At 37.7% G+C, this 21,903-nt stretch overlaps 1 protein-coding gene across 13 annotated transcripts in view; it reads left to right on the top strand.

The window, feature by feature from the left end:
* Synd (protein kinase C and casein kinase substrate in neurons protein Synd) overlaps positions 1-21,903 on the top strand; it is a 336,406-nt gene that overhangs the window by 300,566 nt on the left and 13,937 nt on the right. For 10 of the 13 annotated variants that reach the window (XM_076200369.1, XM_076200374.1, XM_076200373.1 and 7 more), the window contains 3 exons: positions 3,033-3,143; positions 11,963-12,126; positions 16,993-17,061. In XM_076200369.1, the coding sequence (XP_076056484.1) occupies positions 3,033-3,143; positions 11,963-12,126; positions 16,993-17,061 (344 nt within the window). The remainder of the gene's footprint in view (positions 1-3,032; positions 3,144-11,962; positions 12,127-16,992; positions 17,062-21,903) is intronic. The other 3 variants (XM_076200372.1, XM_076200371.1, XM_076200375.1) reach the window with 3 other exon arrangements.

Genomic DNA, 21,903 nt, shown 5'->3' with positions numbered 1-21,903 from the left:
TAGTAATGAAGTTCAAAATGTCAAGCAAGAACTCTAGTGGAGAGATAATGTTTGAGATATGTTTAGAAAAAGTAGGACATTGTGGGAACACTATGATGCACAAGACATTGTTAAGAATAGGAGTGAGTCTGAGGAGACTGTGAATGGATGAAAAGATTATGTAGCTCAGAGATGTTCTTACCATCTACTCAGTAGTTAATTTTGAATGGTTGAGGAAGGGGTGGGGTCATCATATAATGAAGCAGTAGAGGTAACCAGTTGATAATTATTGAGCCTGGCTGTGGAAGCACTGTCTTGGGTCATTACCCTTGATCTGAATACTTTAAGTAGCTAGCACATTTTAATCCTTGTAGGGCAGTCATGACATTTAGCATTCTATATATTGTCAGACTTTGTACAGCAGTATTTAGAGAACCTGTTTTTCAAGCAGCCACAGTGTAAAGTTTTAGTGGACTATGTTGTGTAATGCTTTAGATTTTGATGCTTAAAATTGCTTCATTACAAGGCTTGTCTTCTTGTTTTGTTTGATATGGAAGAGCATGGTTCTTCATTAATATCGTGAATTAATATTGTTTTGCTCTTTTCATTCATGAAGTATTACAAGATTAGATATGGAAAATGTTACTGTTTTGTGAAATTCAGATGCTTAGACATGTTAGTATATGTATGCATGCATGTATAATGTTTACTAAATACATCATATATACAAACATGAAAATGCATACAAGAGAGGGTGTGTATGGTTTATGTATATGTGGAATTGATATGGAACTTTAGCTTGATCCAGAATAATTACTCTTCAGTGCCCTAATACATGAATATATGTATGTATGTGTATATATATATATCGATATATGACTATATTTTATGATAGATTAAGTTCCGTACTGAAAATACATATTATAGTGTTTGAATATGGTAAAAAGGATAAAAATAATTAAATAAACTACTGTACATGTTTAATACGACGTTTACCTGTATATGTATGTATGTATGTATATAAACTGAAAAGGGAAAATGGCACTTTGATCAATAATTAAACTGTAACATAGAGGAAAATGATACTAGGGTCAAATCAAATGAGCTAAAGATGGTTGAATTGATAGAGGTGCAGAAAAGATAGTTATCAAACCAGCAGAAAGAAATTACTTCAGGGAGATCATGGGGGGAGAGCATCAGAAAAGGGAAGAACAAGATAGACTAGAAAGAGTGGTGAAAGGACATATGTATATATCTACCTATATACCAAGGGCTTTTTCCCCCTTATAAGGGAGGTAGCCAAGTCAAAAGGCATATACCCATGCCCATTCCACTCCCATCCACCACCCTTTACCCCCTCTCATGTTAGCTCCTCTTGGATGACAGATCATCCCTGTATCCTGTCCACTGCCCTGAGTCAGAAGCAGTGTAGCAGGACACCACACATCTATAGCAAGGCTGCTTCATTTAATGGGCAACCCTCCCTCCCTGTCCCCTCATGCATAAAAAGTGAAGACAAGGAGAAATCTCTTCAGGCTGTGTCAAAATATCATTCACACATGACCACTCCCTAACACCCCCACCCCCCACCCCACCCTCCCTCACTTGCATCACAGTTTCATCTATACCCAGCCATTCTCCACTCACCCCAATCTCCTGCCCTCTCCATCTCCCTCTCCCTGCTCAACAGGCATTCCCCTCTTGCTCAACACCCTTTTTACCCCATTCATCTACCTCATTCTCAGTTCAAGTGCACTTCCTCCACCTCTGCCTTCTGCATCTCTTCTACCAATCCTTTCCCACTCATCCCCTCCATGTGTCCAGACCATCCCAATAATCTTTCATGAGCCATGTATAAATATCCATAATTAGGTAAATACATACTAAAATGTCTTTTCACCTTTAGAAGAGGGTACACCCACCCTACACTTATCCCACACCCATCTGAAAGTCATCTTAGGACCTCATTGAATGGTCGTCCCTGTTCCCTGCCACACTTCTTGGGTCAGAGGCAGTGCAGTGAGACACAGCCCTTTCACAGCAGGGCAGAACAGCCAGTGGTGATTTACCCTCAACTACTTCATAACATGGCACTCCCTCCCCCTGTCTTCCTTATACACTTGAAAAATCTTATGGACCAGAAATGTCCCTTCAGGCTGCATCATCTTTTTTTTTCACAACTGCACTCAATTTACATAAATAGTATAGTCTAGCTGGAGCCATAGTAAGAGGAAAGTGCCACTAGATGTAGAAGAGGATAGAAACAAGGTTGAAATTGGAACAAGATGCGTCAGTTTGGTAAGATGATTTGGACTGAATGGTGTGAAAATGCTGAGCAAGTCAAGTAGAGATCCATGTGCATTTCCTTTTATGAAGCATGTTTGTATTTATGTGTATATGTATGCAGTGAATACTTACATGCATACGTATTGATATAGTATATTTTAAGGAGTTGTTTGCAGAAGAAAATAGTTTTTGCATGATTATATATTATTTTGTTTTATTTTTTAATGTGAACTTATTGGTTACATAGAAGTGTAGATAACTTGGATGTTTTTTCTTCTTTGTGAATGTGACTAACTCATTAATCCAAATGTATGAATAGTCTTGCCTCCTGTTACCCTACCTAATCTGTAGTTGTCGCGTGTCACCTGTATAGCTTGTTGACGTCTGTCAAATGCCACGTGTCCGTCATACATTTCCTTGCCATGTCTTGTTAAGAAGGTTTTTAAAATGAAATGTTTTAGTCGGGCTTTATGTTGTTTATTTGTTTTTGTTTTCTTTCTTTTCTTTTTATTTGCCACATAAGAAATTCCCTTTTCCATTTCTTAGTTCACCCTGTTTTTCCTATCCACAACATTGGACAATATTGAGTATAATGTTTTTGTTTTAACTATTCCTATATACTTCTTTTGTTTTCTTCTGTTTGCTTTATTTGTGCCCCAGAAAAAAAGGGTTGCACAGGTCACTGATGCTTTTTGTTTTAGATGAATTTTTTTAATAAAATTGAAGTCATTCCCTTCACTCCTTCCTCCTGGCACATGTTTGAACAGGAATATTGTGAGGAGTTCCGTGACATAAGCGGGAAGGGGAAGCGGAGTGGTCACATCCCCGAGGGAGCCATCACGCTGCTAAACCAACGCACGGTCGGAGATGACCTGCCCGTAATGAAGACTTTGTCTTTGTGTCGCACTTTTGAACTGAGTATCACAACAAGCTCTGGGATTTGGATTTTTTTTTTTTTTTTTTTTTTTTTTCTGAGAGATGCATGTGCCTCTCTTTACCTGCTGAATATATATTTCAAGCCTGTTCATGCACTGTGATCATCAGTTTAAAAGTACGGCTGGTTGTCCCCTCATAGATGCGTATATCTGGGCATACCTGTTCATGTACTCACACACCTGTAAGCGCACATGCTCGTATACTCACACACCTATAAATACACTTGCTCATTTACTTAACCAAATGTGTTTTTCATATGTTATGCAGAATATTCTTCTTTTGGATATCTAGTGACTGGAATTCACTTATACAAAGCTTCCCTGGATCAAAGTCCATCTTTAATGGATGTAAATAAAGCTTAAATACACAGTCATATGCTGGAAATATTGAGTAAATTGATTCATAAAAACACATGTATATTTGTAGGCATTCAATATAAAAAAAAAATAGGCTAGGCGCACATGAGTAATTTGTGGGGTTATGATTCCAGTGGGTATGGGGTTAGGAAAAAAGAAATATAGGTATTCCAATGATGCTGTACGTGTTTTTGCCAACAAAAGCACTTATGTCTATAGCTCTGTTGGAACACCTGTGTCGAGTTTCACAATTATGACCACCAAAATTGCATGGGCATTTTACATAAATGTGGTGTATTGGAAAAGAGCTACACTCAAGGACTCCTGTTTTTTCAATAGTTGTACTGAGTTGAAAGTTTTGTTATTGGTTTAGCCTGGGCTGTAGCTCCCAAATGTTGTGCGTCTAGCCTTAGATTTACATACAGATAAATTTATATATATTTACAGATGCTTACAAACCTGTACATACACTAATTGACAAAGACATTGACATAAACAGAGGGACATAGGAATTCTTTGACATGTCCATAGTCACAAGTTCACATCAGCATGTGTGTATATATGTGCATGAATGTGTGCACAAATGTACTTACACAGAAGTATATATATACAACTTGTACACTTGCATACATATTTACATATGCAGTGATGAACCCTGTTCTTACTTAAAGTGGCTATGTTTGTAGTTTTGAAGAAGATTGCTACAGGTTGTGAGAGAGATGAATAATTAGTAATGATATTTTTTTCAAATGGTAAATCATCATTATCATTAAAGTGATTTGAGTTTGGTCCCTGCCCAGGGCAGAAAAGCATCACATCACTGCAAGCTGGTACCCATATATGAGCTCTAAGCTCGCATCCAGGAGGGTGATAGCTGTTGATCATGAATCCAACAGGGTAAATCACACACACACACACACGACTCAATGGATGGCGCAGTGGTTAGAGTTCTGGGCCACCACTACAGTGGTCCGGGTTCAAATCCCGCCCAGGGCTGAAATGATTTCAGTATCGCTGAGCTGCAAGTCATTACTCCAACTCTCGTGGGCAGGGAGTTGGGGGTGTGTGTGCATGTAAGGTCACAGCATTACCCATAGATCAGTCATATATGAGCTCTGAGCTCTCTTCCAGGAGGAAAATAGCTGTTGATTACGAGTCCAACACATGATCCAAGACCATGGTGAATCTCACACGCACACACACACCTCTTAAAATTGTTCTTGCTCATGTTCATGCATATTTTTAATTCAAAATATAATAATTTTCAAAATAAGGCAATGAATGATCCAAAAGTGATTTAAGAAAGTATTTTGAACATCATTGTTTATGTATTTCATTTGACCATGACCTACATACGAGTGAATTGATGTTTCATTATGAAAAGTAAAAATGGGTGAAGTAACTTGTTAGGTAAAATATGTATGAATATATAAATATATATAAATATAAATATAAATGAATAAATTAGTAAATAAAATAGGTTTCCAACCCAGGTCAGCATCATTCATACTGTATTTCTAATGAATTCCTGGAGTAATTTTCATAAAAGTGAAACAGATCTAGAAGCTTCCATAAAGACATAGAATCAGACTTGGGCATATATCCATAATGTACTTAGAAAAAAAAAAATCAGAATTCAGCACATGTAAAATCAAAACATTTTTCATTTTTTTGTTTTAAAGTGTTTGAAACAGTTCTTCAATTCACAGCCCAACTATATAAGTAAATTGAGTACACAAAGCACACCACTTAAGTCATTGACAGACTCCGCTTTTTTAACATACATCAAAATAAAAAACAGACATCAAAAACTACAGAAACTTCACAACTAAGATTTTACATATGTACCTTACACTGTGCCTAGCTATGTTTTAAGATATTTGATACTGTATCATAGATAAAGACCAAAATTTTATATCAGTAATAGAGAGTATTAGTAGGATTATTTGTATGTAGGCACTATGTAGAATTCTTTTAGTTTGTCAATAGGTTATGCTATTCTTTTGTAACTGAAGATGAAAAAAAAAAAAGGAAGTGAAAAACCCCTGATAGGGCTAGCCCTGTCAATTGCAGTATGCCACTAGGATTTTTAGGCTGAAGTTGGGTCACCTTCCTGCCAGGCAACAAAGCTAGCAGCAGTTCCTGGGAATCAAACTCAAGACCTCCTGCTCATGAGTTCAACATGGTATCCATTGGGTTACAGATATAATCAATCAGTCCAATGCCCTGGTTTTCATCTGCCAGAAATCCACAGGCATAGAGAACCTGGCTACCAGTGCCAGGATTTTTTTGGCTGGTTGGGCCCCAATTCTTGGGGTTGGGGGTGGTCCCATGACAAAGCTGCTGCTGCACCAGGGAGCCAGGATTGCTCGGCCAGACAGTCTAGGGAATGACAATAACAAAGACAATATGAACAGCCATTCATTCAGCTCATAAGTCACCAAGTGAAGATATTTTGTGTTGCTGTCTGGAAAGAGTGAGTGGGACAGTATCAGTAAAACAAAAGTATGTCATAATTCCTACATAAATAGAGATTTTATCCTAACACAGACAGATAATGTGTGGCTCTGGTCCATAGGGATGCCCAAGGGGTGTGTGTATGTGTGGGGGGGTTGATTACTATGTTGCTAGCTAATAGGAAGAAGGAGAAGATATAGGGGGAGATAATGTAGGGATTAGTATGTGAGAATGCAAAAAGTGGTTGCCCTGGTCTAGAAACCAGTTGCCATCACCTCATGACTGCATCTTCTTAGGGAGTTGGGGATTCTGTGTTTGCTTGTGGATCTCTTTGGTAGTGTCTTGTGAATTTGCTTTCTCCATAGGGGTGGAGGGTGTCTTCCTCCTCTCTCTGTCTGAGGGCTTTAGGAATGCAGCCTCTTGTAGGCTGGACACAGACTGCCTACCTCCCATATAAGGGAAAAGAGAAGCCTTTTGGTATATAGATGATTCGGTTTAAAGTTGTGAACACTCCCCCATCAGGAGGCCAGGACAGTGCCCCTTACAGAGGAATATATGATAAACTTTTGAAATCCTGAAAAATCTAAGGTCTGTGACACTACCAGTCATAACCATTTTAGATAAGGACTCTCGACCTGCATTATGATTCAGTGACATAGAAAGTCCCATACTAATGCAACACAACAGTCTTATATCTATTCCCATAGAGATGAATGGAGGGACCAAGATTGTTGCCAGCTTCCATTGAGCTACAGGTTTCTAGTTAGTGGAAGCTTGAAGAAATCAATCAATCTGTTGCCCCTGGTCTCGCTTGTAGAAGATCCAGAGTCTCAAGGAAACTGGTAACAGCTTATGGGCAGGAACATACATATACCAAGGACTTTTTCCCTCTTACAAGGGAGGTAGCCAAAGAGTATTTGAAGAGCTATAATATAGATTTAGGTTCTTAGGTATATATTTAGATATTTTTGGGCATCCCTATGAATCAGAGCCATACATCATTTATGATAGAGAAAAATCTTTAGATGTAAAGGAATAATGAGTCACATACTTTCATTATTGTCTTTCCTTTCTGCTAGCTCCTTGAATCTATCCTTCATCACTTCATAATCTCCATCCCTTCTTTTCCCTACACTCCAGTGATGGGGAGAGAAGAATGCCACTACCATGTCCCATTTGTGTTGTAGGTGAGTGCATTAGGTGGAGTAATCAATCAAACAGTCCATTGCCCCTGGCCTTGAGGTAACTGGCAACAGCTTTCAAGTGGGTCCGTAAATCACTCTGGGACAAATGAGAGTACTAGAGATCTTCCACTCTATTTTTCTCTTGCAAAATGTCAAAGCCAAAGAAGGTCAAGGAGGAAGTCTCCAACAGGAACCATGGTATTTGGTTCTTTGAATGTGGAATGGATATAAATAGGGAGATTGTCAGTGTGTGAAAAGAAAGATGAATGTGTTAGCATTGAATAAGCTTAAACTAAAAGGGAAGGGTGAGTTTGAGAATGGTAAATAGTGTGTTCATAATGGGGAGGGGAAGAAAAAGTGGCATGGTTTGTAAGTAATGTGTGTGATTGAATGGAAGGTGTTGTCAAGCATGATGCGAGTGCAAATGAGAATAGGTTGGGAGGTATGGGTGAGTGTGTATGGCCTTGGCTGGGAGAAAATTGAGGACAAGAGGGGGGTCGCTGATTTAATGAAGCAGCCTTGCTGTGGATGTGCTGTGTCTTGCAACACTGCTTATGAGCCAGGGCAGTAGACAAGATGCAGGGATGACCTGTCATCCAGGAGATGCTAAGATAAGAGGAAGGAAAGAGGGTGGAGGGGAGTGGAGTATGTTAAGGATGGAATTGGTGAGAGTGGTTTTTATGCCTTTCTCTTTTTGGCTACCTCCCTTGTGAAAGGGAAAAAAGTCTGGTGTATGTATGTATTATATATGTAAATATTTTTTTATTTTATTTATTTTTTATTTATTTGTTTCTATTTATTTATTCATTTATGTTATTTATTTATTTGTTTATTTATTTATTTTATTTTTATTTATTTATTTTTTTTAAGAGTGAAAGGGGTTTTGAACAAGAGTGGAATGACTGTTGAACAAGGAAGGGAGAAAGCAGGGGATAGGGGTGAGTGGAGAATGGGTGACAAATAATACCTTGACACAGCCCAAAGTGATTTCTCCATGTCTTCTCTATTTTCCACATGAGGGTTGAGGGAGTTACCAATTAAGTGAAGCACCCTTGCTGTGGATCTACCATGTCTTGCTACATTGCTTCTCACCCAGGGAGTGGGCAGGAGACAAGAATGACCCATCATCCAAGAGGAACAAAGATGAGAAAGTAACAAGGGTGGTGTGTGGGAGTGGAATAGGTGGGAATGGGTGCTTCCCTTTGACTTGGCTACCTCCCTTATATGGGGAAAGAACCCCATGGTATATAGATTACATACATACACATACCAAGGGCTTTTTCCCCCTTGTAAGGGAGGTAGCCAAAGTCAAAGGTATAAATCCACTGCCACCCATTTTATCCCCACATACTCCACTCCCATTCACCACCCCTCCTTCCCTCTCTCTTTTCTTGGTGCCTCCTGGATGACAGGTCATCCCTGCATCTCACCCACTGCCCTGGGTCGGAAGCAATGCAGCAAGCTACAGTGCATTCACATTAAACAAGTGTAAAGTTTTGGAAGGAATTTGAATGTAATTGTCTTTGGGGATTTAAATGCTAGAGTAATAGCCCATGGATAACGAAAAATGGTGTGCCAAGAAGGAATGAAAGCATAGAGAAAATGTTTAAAATGAATATTTGAATTCCTCAACACCAGTACATTCATATTCCTTCCAAAACTAAACACATTCATTTATCCCATTTCAAACCTCTCTTCTCTCCTTACTTTTCTCACTACACAGCCATATGCACTTATAAACAAACACCCATTCATCTGAGCTTATTTTCTTTTTTTCCCTACATTATCCTCAATGATATATCTTTCCATTCAGCTGCACACGCATCTTATCACTTACCAACAGAGCCACTCCTTCCTTTCCTCTTCTCTCCACCCCTGACACTGACCTATCACACTCAAACTGAAACTCTCTTCTTTTCAATTCAGTGTTAGTGCAAACACATTCAGTATTCTTTGAATAAACATATTACCAGTCTCCTGTTTATACCAAATGTTCCACATCCATCCACATACATTCTATCTATATACAAAAAGGCTTCTTTACTATACAAGGGAAGGAGGGAGCCAAGTCATACACCAACCCTCACCAATCCCAGTCCCACCTGTCAATCATTTCCTATCTATCTTAGCTCCTAGTGGTTGAATGGTCATCCCTGACCCCAACCCACTGCTCAGGTCCTAAGCAATGCAGCAAGACACTGAAGTTCCACATTAGGGCCAGCTGCTTCATTTACAAGGCAACCCTCCCTCCTTGTCCCCTCATGCACATTCAAAGACCCAAATTTGAATGGAGTCTTCTTTCCAGACACACACACTTTTATATATATATATATATATATATGTGTTTGTGTGTGTGTGTGTATATATATATATATATATATATATGTGTGTGTATATATATATATATATATATATATATATATATATATATATATGTGTATATATATATATATATATACATATTATATATATAAATATATAAATATATATATATATATATATATATATATATATATATATATATTATTAACTCTTGGCTGGAGAAATTTACAGAGAGGAATTCCTAGCCCCCATCCCCCCTATCCATCCCTTTGAATTGCCATGTACAACATGGGTTTACCACTTGGTTAGTGGTCAGAATGTAATAGATTCCATATCACTCAATATATGTATTATATAGGTGATAAAGGCTTTACATACATATAAAGGGGAAATAGGCAATTTATCAACCAATGTCATAGTGGAAAAAATTATTTTCAATTTTATTATTAATATTATTATTTATTTATTTATTTTGTTCTTTTATTTTTTTACATATTGATTTTAACTATAGTATGCTAAATCATAACTATCCTACTTGAGAAACAGACAGAAGTCAATGGCCTACGCTAAAAATTAATTTTACAGTAATCGGAATTCATACAATGGTGAGAGTAAGATCACTGTGTAATGCAGTGTGCATCCTGCAGACATTTTTAGGATGACTCCAGGACTGAAAGTGTTACTGGTTATTAATGCAAGTTGCCTTTTTTCCTCCCCATTTATAATTTGTTTTTTGACTAATCTCAGAATTTCATACCATATAAGATTAAACCTAGTCAGATTAAATAATGTCACTTTTATTGCAAGCAATGATTTTTCTGAAAAGAAAGTAAGATTTAAGTTGTTGTAAAGTTGTATTTGCAAAATCTCAGACAAATCTACACATGAAGTAAAAGAATATTAAGACTGAACAAGTGAGATCTTTATGTGACACGACATGAACATTTAGTGCATGTCTTCCAGGATTATATGGGATGCTGTAGGAACCCCAAGTTCATGATGCTTGCCTATTTGCATGTTGCATGATTTTATTGCACCTTTTAGGGACAAGAAATGATGAGAATGCATGGCTCCGGACAAAATTGCCATTGGGGTATTCATTCATGGCTTCTCCAGATTTCTTTTAATCTGGAAGCTGCCAAATGCTTTTGCATGCTTAGTTTGTGGTTGAATGTGGAATATGTTTGGCAGGAAGAGCTTTCCTTGGCCACATCCTTCACACATCAAATCATAAGCACTAACATCCTCCTCATCACGCTGCTGTAAATCAGTCATTTATACTAAAGTAACTGAATTAAATGGTGAGGATGAAGTTTTTTATCATAGTTGTCTTCCCTAATTAAATCTATTAAACCCTTTCACTTATGGCATTAATTTTTAAGTTCTCTCTCCCATATTTAAGTGATATATGCAAGAAAGTTCACAGTCTACAAAACAAGGGTGTTAACTTGTTTATTTTATATATATAGTGTGTCTGACACCAAAGAAATTGATACACTTCCCTCAGAAACTTCTTGCTACTAATTTTTGTATTTCTTTTTAATGCACTTTTGTATCAGCTTTACTTTTTCATGAAGACATTTTGACTCAGAAGTGCATCAGTGCACAAAAGGATACCAGGACAAATGTTTTGAGACAACAAAGCTCCTTAGCCTCAGATATGATTTATCAAATTTCTTGTTTTGCCTGTTACTTCTAAAAATTATAATGTAGGTATGCAAAGTGAATGATAATTGATACTAATCAATCTTAAAGGCATCATACTAGTTTCAGTACTGATTAGTCCATAAACTAATGTATTTGCATTGAAAAATTCTTGCCTATTTATGCAAAATAATATTTTTTATTTTACATAAAAAAAATTATGCCTAAGTTGTATGAAATAATAAAGGTACTAATTAGTCAGCATGCCTCACCATAATTCAAAATCTTACAGTATATAAAGCATGGCAACAGGATTGGGTGTTATGGTAGTATGTGGAGCTGAATTATTGCTCCAGACGAAATAACTGATTCATAGAATACAAAAACTTTAGAACATTTTAGTATAGGATTAAGTATAGATATTCAACAGCCAGTTTACTTAAATTGATAAGGAATTTCACATTTAATATCATGAGTACACAAAGGATTTAAAAACATAAGAATGAGTTGATGTAAAATAATTAGAATAGTTTTAGTTAAGTTTAAGGCATAATTGTAATTGATAGATTATATACTATATTTTCTTCACATGTAACTTTTGCTTGTGTTTTGTTCATATAGTAGTGAAAAATAATAATAAAAAGAAATTTTGTTGTATTAGAATTTTAGTATGAAAGTAAAATCATTCATTTTAGTTTTGAAGATGTACCATGAGTTAACAGTAGCTATACAGTAATATCAGCAACAAGTGAAACACATGGAGAGAATTCATATAAGCCTTTGTTTATTATTCCTCAGGAATATACCCCTGACTTGCACCGTATCAGCAAGCGTGGTGGCAAGGGTCAGGTCAGTGGGTCAGGAGAAGTTACCTTGACCTCCATCAAAGCACCACCCAACCACACCTCTCCTGCCTCTTCCAACAAGGCCAGCAGTGACAACAACAGACATTCAGCAATCAGGTAATGAGTGATGCCATTATTGTGGTTAATAAGGCAACTTGTTTGTATTGAGTAACCCAGTCACCACTGGGAGAGAAATTTTGTTCTGGCAAATGATCAATTTCTTTATTTTGCTGAAGGGTGTCTTCAAGTTTAAGAGGATTTTATTCAAGTGAAATCTTACCTTTAGTTAGGGATCTATCCTTTAGCAGAAGGAAATTGTCTAAGTTAGAAAAAAAATACCATATTGTCTACCTCCCTTATATAGATACACCATATTGGATGGTTTAAGAGTATTCGTCATGTCATTTTTATCTATACACCAAAGGGCTTTTTCCACCTTACCAGGGAGGGGGAAAAAGTGATTTGGTGTATAGATAGATTACAATGACATGACCATGAATACTCTTAAACCATTGTCATTGTATTTAAAGTCATTGTAATAGGATTAGTATATTTTATTTTTTCATATATTCACCCAAAATTCTGCAATAACTGATATTGCCTTTAAAGTTGTAAATGGTGCTATAGTATTTACCTAATTGTAGTATACAGGAAACTAGCAACACTTGTTGGGTCCCATCTCCTACTCTCCAGTTTATCATGTCTAACCTTAGATTGACGTATGGTTCCGACTTGGTCTATATCCTTAATTTCCAGTAATCATATTTAGATTTGAATTCATGTATTGTTCCAGCTGTTACAAGTATTAATGCATGTACAAGAAAAAATGTATTTCTTCACATTCTTTAGACATGCAGTCTTCTTTAATTTGTTCTCATGACCTCTTAAAGCCCTTCTACCCCTAATCAAGAGGTCTCTTCTGTCAATGTAATCTATACCCATTAGAAACCTGAATATTGTAATCATATCACTTCTTTCTCTTTCATAATTTAAAATTGGCAGACCCAGTGCTCTTAGTCTCGTACATATATATATATATATATATATATATATATATACATATATATATATACATACACATATACATACATACATACATACATACATACATATACCAAAGGCTCTTTCCCCCTAACAAGGGAGGTAGCTAAAAAACAAAGGCATAAAATCCACTCCCACCCATTCCATCCCCACATACTCCACTCCCATTCACCCCCTTCCCTCCCTCCCTCTTATCTTGGCACACACATACACACGCTTGTGGCGGGGTCAGGGGAGGGACTAGGGAGATTGGTGACAGAGTATGGGAGGATATGTGAGAGTAAGGAAGTTGAAGGTGAATGTGGATGGGAGTGAGGTGATGTACAGGGGGAGAGGATTGCAGCAAGTTGGAAGTGAGTATTAAGGGAGAGAGACTGGAGGAAGTGGAACATGAGGGAGGAGGACAGGAGGGATAGGTGTGCTTGAGAGGTATGGTAGAGGTTGCTAGGGTGGATGGAGTGAGAGGCAAGGAGGGGGGTGGGAGTTGGGGGATAGAGGTGGTGAAAGAGTGTTGGGATGGTTTGGACACATGGAAGGAATTAGTGAAGAAAGATTGGTAGGGGAGGTGTGGAAGGAGTGAACATAGGGGGCAACTGAGGATGGGATGGATGGAGGAGGTGAAAGGGATATTGGGAAGGAGGGGAGGGGGCAGAGGGTGTGGGTGGGTAATGGTTATATTTAGATGATGCTGTGATGCATGGAACGGAGTGGGTGGGGGACAGGGGGTGAGGGAGTGTATGTGAATGATATTTTGATGCAGCCTGAAAAGATTTGCTCCCTGTCTTCTATTTTCCTGCATGGGTAGGACAGAGAGGGAGGGTTGCTGATTAAATGAAACAGCCTTGCTGTGGATGTACTGTGTCTTGCTGCATTGCTTCTGACCCAGGGCAGTGGGCGAGATGCAGGGATGACCTGTCATCCAGGAGGAGCCAAGAAAAAAGGAAGGGAGGGATGGTGAATGGGAGTGGAGTATATGGGGATGAAATAGGTGGGAGTGGATTTATGCCTTTGACTTTGGCTACCTCCCTTGTAAGGGGGAAAAAGCCCTTGATATATGTATGTTTAACCACCTTGGTTTGCATGTAATGTTTATTTTTTATTAAAAGAAAAAATATTCAGGCATATTTGAAAAATTACGCTTCTGCAGTGACTTTGGACCATTCGGAAAAGTATATAGATTTTATCTCTTCTTCTTCTGTTGATTCATTATTAAAGAAAGGATGGTTACTCTCTTGTCAGACACTTCAATCTAATGATAAGAACTTACTGCAAATTTTGTGCTTTCTGATTAAACTGTATAGCATATGGTATTTCATCTTACTGACTTTTTTTTTTTTTTTTTTTTTTTCTAGACATTCATGACCAATTGATTAATGAAAATATTTATATTATCAGTAATATTTAGTCAATAATTTTGATAATGAAATTAAAAATTATGTGCATTATAGTCATCTTAAGTAACATATTTAAAACTGAATGGTAATTGGTATAAGAAATATAGAGGTTAAGGAAGGTTTGATGGTGGCTATGGGAGATGCTATGAAAATGGCTGTGATAACAGCGTAAGAATGGAGAAGACTGCAAGAAACCATAAGGCCTACACTGGGAGAGGATGATGATCATGCTATAGGGAAAGAGGAGGTACAAAGAGCATTGAAAGTGATGAAAGCTTGTATGATATCAGGGTTTTATGGGTGTCACATTGATTGGCTGACAAAGAGAGGAGCAGTTGTAGTGGAATGAATAGTGAGATTGTTTAATGTGTGTCTAAGGGAGGGAAATGTGCCATTGGACTGGAGACATCCATTTATAGTTCCACTCTACAAAGGAAAAGGGGACAAATGTGAATGTAGTAGCTTTAGAGACATCAGCCTGTAAGTGTTGATGGCAAAGTGTTTGGGAGGGTGTTAATCAAGAGGATTAGGAAGGGAATAGGGAGGTTATTGGGGAAGAGCAGTATGAGTTTAGGAAAAGAGGGTGCATAGGTAAAATTTTTGTAGGAAGACATAAAAGAACTTTCTTGATATAGGGTACTGATGTCTTGGGTTTTGATGGATTTGGAGGAAGCACATGAAAGTGTTAACAAAAGCATCATGACATGTGTTGTGGTTGTATGGAATAGGGAGAAGTCTATAGAGGGTGATCAAAAGTTTTTACAAAAGACAGAAATGTAGATCCAGAACCAATACTTTAGCTAGTAGTGACAGAGGAAGAGTCCCACACTGATGCAGTGGAGACTTCAAGTTTTCTTCCCGGTGAGATGAATGGGAGGGACCAGAGACCATTTTCATCTGCTGAAGGACTGCAGGTTCCCAGTTGTTGAAACCCTGAGGCAGTGATTAATTGATTATACAGTGGGGGCTGGGGAGAAAAGGGATGGAGGCTGAAAGTGAGTAAATTGCATGAGAAAGAAAAAACAAATAAAAATACTAGGTAAAGCTAAGAATTGTTTAGAAAGTAATAAAAGAGGAATAGTAGAGGAAATATGGATATGTTTCATAGAGGAAGTTCTAAAATGTACAGAGATGTGGGATGAGGGTGGGAGGGAGAAGAAGGAAAGGCAGTGAATATTGGAATGGATAATTGTTGGGTTTCAATGTGTGTGGGGCTTTGACTTGACCAGCCCGGTTATATGGAATTTCATGCTGATATTTTTACTTAGGTCTAGTACATGTGTGATCATGCATTATGGTCCTGTACATATGTACATGCGTACAAGACAATGATTTGTAATCAAGCTGAGAAACACCAATATCTTTTAATTGCCAGTGCTTTCATTTGAATGAAAATGCCTGGCAGGAGCCAGAGTAAGACTTATAAGTTGCCTGTAGTAGAGAAAAAGGCAGTAAAGATGCTTTAATCCAGACTACGAGTGTTCCTTCAGCTGAATATAATTGCCTGGTGGCATCTAGAATAAGACTTACTTATTGACCTTGGCAGTCAAAGGATTTGAATAGGCTTCTATATCTAAGAACATAATTGGTTGTATACAGACTGAAAGGCTCTCAGACTCTGTAGGACTGAACCATAGTTCATTACCCCCCTGCTTAATATTTCTCACTACTTATCAACATCCTCTCTCATTTCCCTCATCTCTGCCTCCTCTTCCAAATCCTTCTAACCTATGGATTTCCTTTCCTTTTGTGTGGCAACGTTTTCCTTGTGTCCCATTCCCCCGAACTATTTTTGTTGTTTTTCTGTTGCTTGTCGGATGTATCTTTACTTTCGTGTTGCATAATATGTTTACATACCTACACCATTATTCCTTGGTCCCTAATTGAATTAATATTGTTTTTTAACTTTCTGTATATTCTGATTACTGTTCCCTTATTCTCATGCTGTCTTTTGTTGTAACACTATACATCATTATGTGTTTTGGTTTGTGTTCTTTTCCATGACTTTTTTTTTTTTTTTTCTTTCTTTTTTTTTTTTTCTTTCTTTTCCTTCATCCTTTTCTATTTGATGTTGACTGATATATATATATTATATATATATATATATATTATATATTATATATATATATATATATATATATATATATATTATATATATATATATATATATATATATATATATATAATATATTTCATAATCTTCATTTAAAAAATTTTGGTATTGACTTATATTGTTTTTATTGTATTCTCCATTTTATTTATTTATTTATTTATTTATTTATTTATTTATTTTTTTTTTTTGTGCTTTCATTACATATATACCATTGCCATGTATACATGCTATCTTACTTGTTTCCATTGTTGAATGTTTCCAACCCTTGTTTATACAACTCATTTTCATTACACTTTCTGTTTTCCCCTGGTTTTTGCCTTCTCCCCACTTGAAATACTCCCCATCCCTTGTACCTTGCTTACCCTTACCCCAACATTTCCCTCACCATTACACCTTTGCCCAACCCTCCACCCGATCCCTCGCAAACATCCACAGTGACCCTCAGCAGTCATGTCCAACCGCCAATCCCTTCGACGATGACGAGGAGGAGCCCCGCAGTCACAAGTGAGATTTACATATCATGCTCGGTCCATCTGTCTTTTCGTCCCCAATATGTGTGCTTTTTGTGTTGACATAATTTTACTACTTCGTTATGCATTGCTTGTCGTGTTAATTGTGATTTATGTATTGTGTCTTCTGTGTCACAACCAAGACTCCAGTGTCACATGTAGATTTATGTCGCACTTCCTTTTTATTATGTTGGCTTATATTTATAATAACAAAGGCTTTTTATGTACATACAAGGCTTAGTACTTCAAAAGAAACATATGTTTAATTCAACATAGAATGTATGTAAGGATACCCCAGGTAACTTATCTGCATGTATTTACATACCATATTCACATATATATGTGAAATGTGTGCATGCATATATGTGTATATTTAATGTTTTTCCATATATGGTAGATCTCACTCTTGTGGGGGTCACCACTTATTCTTTTGTGAAGATAGGCTTCATGACCCCTGCAGGACTAGTAGGGTGAGTCTTTCCCTCACCATCTGACAGAAAGCTATGCTTCTCATAACGTTCAACATAACTGCAATCCTAAGGAGTATGAAATGTTATAACTGAATCTTGATCTGTTTATGTTTTCTATAAATTCAGAAAATAGTTTAGATTGATTTAGGTTATAGTAGAGATAGGCAGTGGATGATGTCAAGAAAATGACTGTGATGGGGGAGGAGAATGATAGGGCCATAAGAAAAGATGATACAAAGACCATCCGATCTAGTTATGGACCAAAAGGTCTACTCCCAGCATGCTCTTCCATTGCATTCCTATGCATTGAGAGTTGAAAACTAGTAAGGCCGTTGGGTTAGGTGGTTGTCACTTGGAGTGTCTGATGAAAAGAATAGAGTGACTAGTGAGATTGTTTAATGTGTACCCAAGGGAAGGAAATGCATTTATAGTTCTGCTATACAAGGGAAAAGGAGACAAATATTACTGTAGTTGTTTTGGAGGAACCTGCATGTTAAGTGTGATTGGTTAGGTGTATGAGAAAATGTTCAATCAATCTCTTGCCCCAGGTCTGTTACAGAGGACCTACAACATTGAGGTAACTGACAACAGCCACCAGATTGGCCCATAAACTACTCAAGGAAGAAATGGAGGGTTGTTGTTTTTTTGGTATAACTAGAGCAGGATTGAATGAGGTGTTTGATGTGATAGTTGTGTGTAGGGCAGTTTGTTTTTGTGGCCAGGCCTATTCAGTGTTGGTATTGTTTTAATGCTGGATGGTGGTCTAAACATTGTCATGCAAGATTGGTGGTTCTTGTTTCTCCCTAGAGGGGTAACCATTATTTTTAGATAATGCAGTTATTAGTGAGAAAGTGAGCCAATGACTTGCCAAAATAGTTTGATCATTGTCTAGTGACTGTGTAGACTAGTAAATTTGGAGATAGTGTAGGTTTAAGCCCAATAAAACCTAGAAAAGTGGTCCAAGTTGTTATCACAACACAGGGACAGTAGATATTTACAGAGATGTAGTCCAGCCTTGCTTTCTATAGGGCCCATGATGGTGATTAAGAGTTGGGGCATTAGTTTTACAGTTGAGTAAGAAGGTTGAAAGTTGTCTTTACAGTTGAGGGACGGGAGAGTGCCTTCCACATGTGGAAAGGAAGAATGGAATAGTAGTCTACCTGTAGATGTATTCTTCCATTGCTATTCCCTCATTCTCATTCTGTTATTCTCCTCCTCTTGCTCATCTACCTACTCCAAGTGTTTACTATGCGTGTGTATTTAGATTCATAACCCAGATTTGGTGTTTGAAAGTTGCTGATCATATCAGGTGCCCAATTTAGATTGTCCTTTTCATTTATTTTTGTCCACTTCTTGCTTTACTTCACATATTCCCAAAACCCTTCTTACCCTTCATCACATTCTCCCAAAAACATGCATCACCTGACAGCAAATAACTTTACACTTCCACTTCTTATTTCACATTTCACATCATGGATTTATGTCATTTTATACATTTCCAGCTGTTGGTATGTTGCATGATATGTTCCCTTTGTAGTCTCAAATTTATCTGTGTCATCCAGACAGCCATGACCTACAATGGAGGGAAACTGAGCAAGGGAGAAGACCATTATCACCTCTTTCACACCCATCACCTGAGGTGTTTCCTTGATCTCCATTCTGCCTCATGTTTTCCCCTACTTTCCAAATTTTCATATACCTTGCTAACATTTTACACCATTCACATGTCTTAATTTTTCTTATTTCCCTTGTCTTGCTCCTGTTTCTAGACTGCTCATATTCAGAATGACTATGGAGATACATATACCAAGGGTTTTTTCCCCCTTACCAGGGAAGTAGCCAAAGTCAAAGACATAAATCTACTTCCACCCATTAGATATTATTCACACATATTCTCCCCCCACCATTCCCTATCCACTCCCATGCATCACAGCATCATCCATACACAACCATTTTCCGCTCACTTCTATCTTCTGTCTTCTTACCTCCCTCAACAAACATTCCCCTCTTTCCCAATGCCCCTTTTACCCCATCCATCCATCTCATCCTTGGTCACCTCCTCATGACTCCCCCCACCTCTGCTGTCCACACCACTTTTACTAATCTTTCTTCACTCATTCTTTCCATGTATCCAAACCATACTCTTTCAACAACCCTGTCTCCCAACTCTTTTTCCACCCCCACTCTCATCCTCACCTTCACCTCATTTCTCACTCTATCCAGCCTAGTAACCCCTACCATACTTCTCAGGCATTTCATCTCAAACACATTTAAACTCTTCCTCTCCTCCTCTCTTATGTTCCATGTTTCTGCCCCAAACAGTGCTGTTGGCACAATCACCCCTTCATACAATCTCGTCTTAGCATCCATTCCCAAATGTCTATTTCTCATTTCACTTTTTAGTCACCCAAGACATTTACTTGCTTCTCTCAATCTACATTCTACCTCCACCTCCACTTCCTTTCCCACCATATTTGCACCCAAGTATTTAAAGCTATCCATTTCCTCCAGTCTCTCTCCCTTAATACTCACTTCCAATTTGCTGCCCTCTTCCTCCCTTGTACATCTCATCACTTTACTTTTACCCACATTTATCTTCAACTTCCTTATTTTTCACACTAACTTCCTTAATCCCTCCTCTGATCCTGCTACAAGCATAGTGTCATCAGCAAACAACAATCTTATTTCCCATTTTTCTCCATTTTCTTTAACCATCTCCAATCCCCAGCCTATTACCCTTGTGTTTACCTCTCACGCCACCCCATCCAAGTATAAATTGAACAGCCATGGCAACATGATACATCCCTGGCAAAGTCCCACCTTTACCCTAAACCACTTACTCTCTCCACTTCTTAATTCCAGCACAGGCTCCAATACTCTTGTAAAAACTCTTGACTGCTCTCAACAGCTTTCTTGCTATCCCACATATCTGCAGTACCTTCCACAGTGCCTTCCTATCCATGCTGTCATAAGCTTTTTCCAAATTCATAAAGGCCCAAAAAACATCCTTACCTTTTCCCAAAGCTTTCTTACATATCTGCCTTACTACAAAAATCTGATCCACACAACACCTACCTGTCATAAACCCACAATGTTCCCAATTACACTCAACAAACTGATCCCTCTGAAACTACTACACTCACACTTGTCCCCTTTTACTTTGTAAAGTGGACTATACAGGCACTCCTCCATTTTTCCAGCACTCTACCCTCTTTTATACAAACATTAAACAACCTCACAATCCAGTCCACCATCACTGTACCTCTCTCTTGACATTCCTCATGACACCCATCTAACCCAAGTGCCTTACCTGCTCTCATCACTACCAGAAATATGCTACTGATATTGTGATTAATATAAGTAGTTTATCATACATTGAATATCTTGATACAGGAAAGGATTATGTCTGAGATATGTTGTTAAGATTGTGACATAAGTTTACTTAGTATTTATAAGATCAGTAAATTGTTGACAGGCAATCTGTCCATTGCCCCAAGTCTCTTGTAGGAAATTCACAGCAGTGACCATCAGAGAGGCCCATAGGTCACTCAGGGAAGAAAGATTGTGTTGTTGTTTAGGGATGGCTAGTGTGGAGTAGTGTAAGATGAGGTTTTCAGGGTCTTATGTGTAGTGGTTTTATCTAGGGCAGTTTGATTCTCTGGCTAGGGTTATTCTGTTGAAATACTGTAGTAGAGCTGGATGGTGTTCAGAAGGCAAGTGTACTTGTATGGTTCTTACTACAGCACACCATTCCCCAGTTCTACAAGGAGGTGCTATCCCGAAGAGCCAGTACCTGATCTCTAGATCGGGCATATAAACTCACTCTATTGTTTTCATATAGTGCCAGTTCTGTTGTCTTTCTCATAAATAGAAATATGTAAAATGATTTTGCTAATATTGGGTCACCTTATTCATATAATGTGCATCTTCAATTCTCCACTTAAACATTATAGGGACCATTTTTCTTCTTTCACCTTTTGGTACTTTTGGTACTTTATCCATTTATCTCTTTCTCTCTTTACTGAAGGAAAACTTAAATTGTTTATGATGAACAATACTAGAGACTAGTGAAAGAAGCACTGGGATTGATTGATGTGTTTTTGGAAATTAAAAGTTCGGGTAAAGCAGCGAATAGAATGTATACAGGGGAGTAAAGAAAGGAAGAATCTGAATATTTTTCATATGAAGTGTGAAGAAAATGGTGGATGTTATAAGAATAAATGTAGTGAAAAGTATTGAAGGTAAACAGAGAGTGGAAGTGAAAACAGCTATCTTATACTGGGTTCCCTCTCTGAAATTAGAGGAAACAGTTATTATTTTTTATGATATCATAAGGGAGAAAAATTAATACCTCTGGAATAAAAGAG

The sequence above is a fragment of the Oratosquilla oratoria genome, chromosome 17 (genome assembly GCF_046742065.1).
Source record: "Oratosquilla oratoria isolate Oo_2021 chromosome 17, ASM4674206v1, whole genome shotgun sequence".
In the NCBI taxonomy this organism is placed as follows: Eukaryota; Metazoa; Arthropoda; class Malacostraca; order Stomatopoda; family Squillidae; genus Oratosquilla; species Oratosquilla oratoria.
Note: the sequence above shows the minus strand (reverse complement) of the source record. Positions and strands in the feature narration are given on the sequence as shown.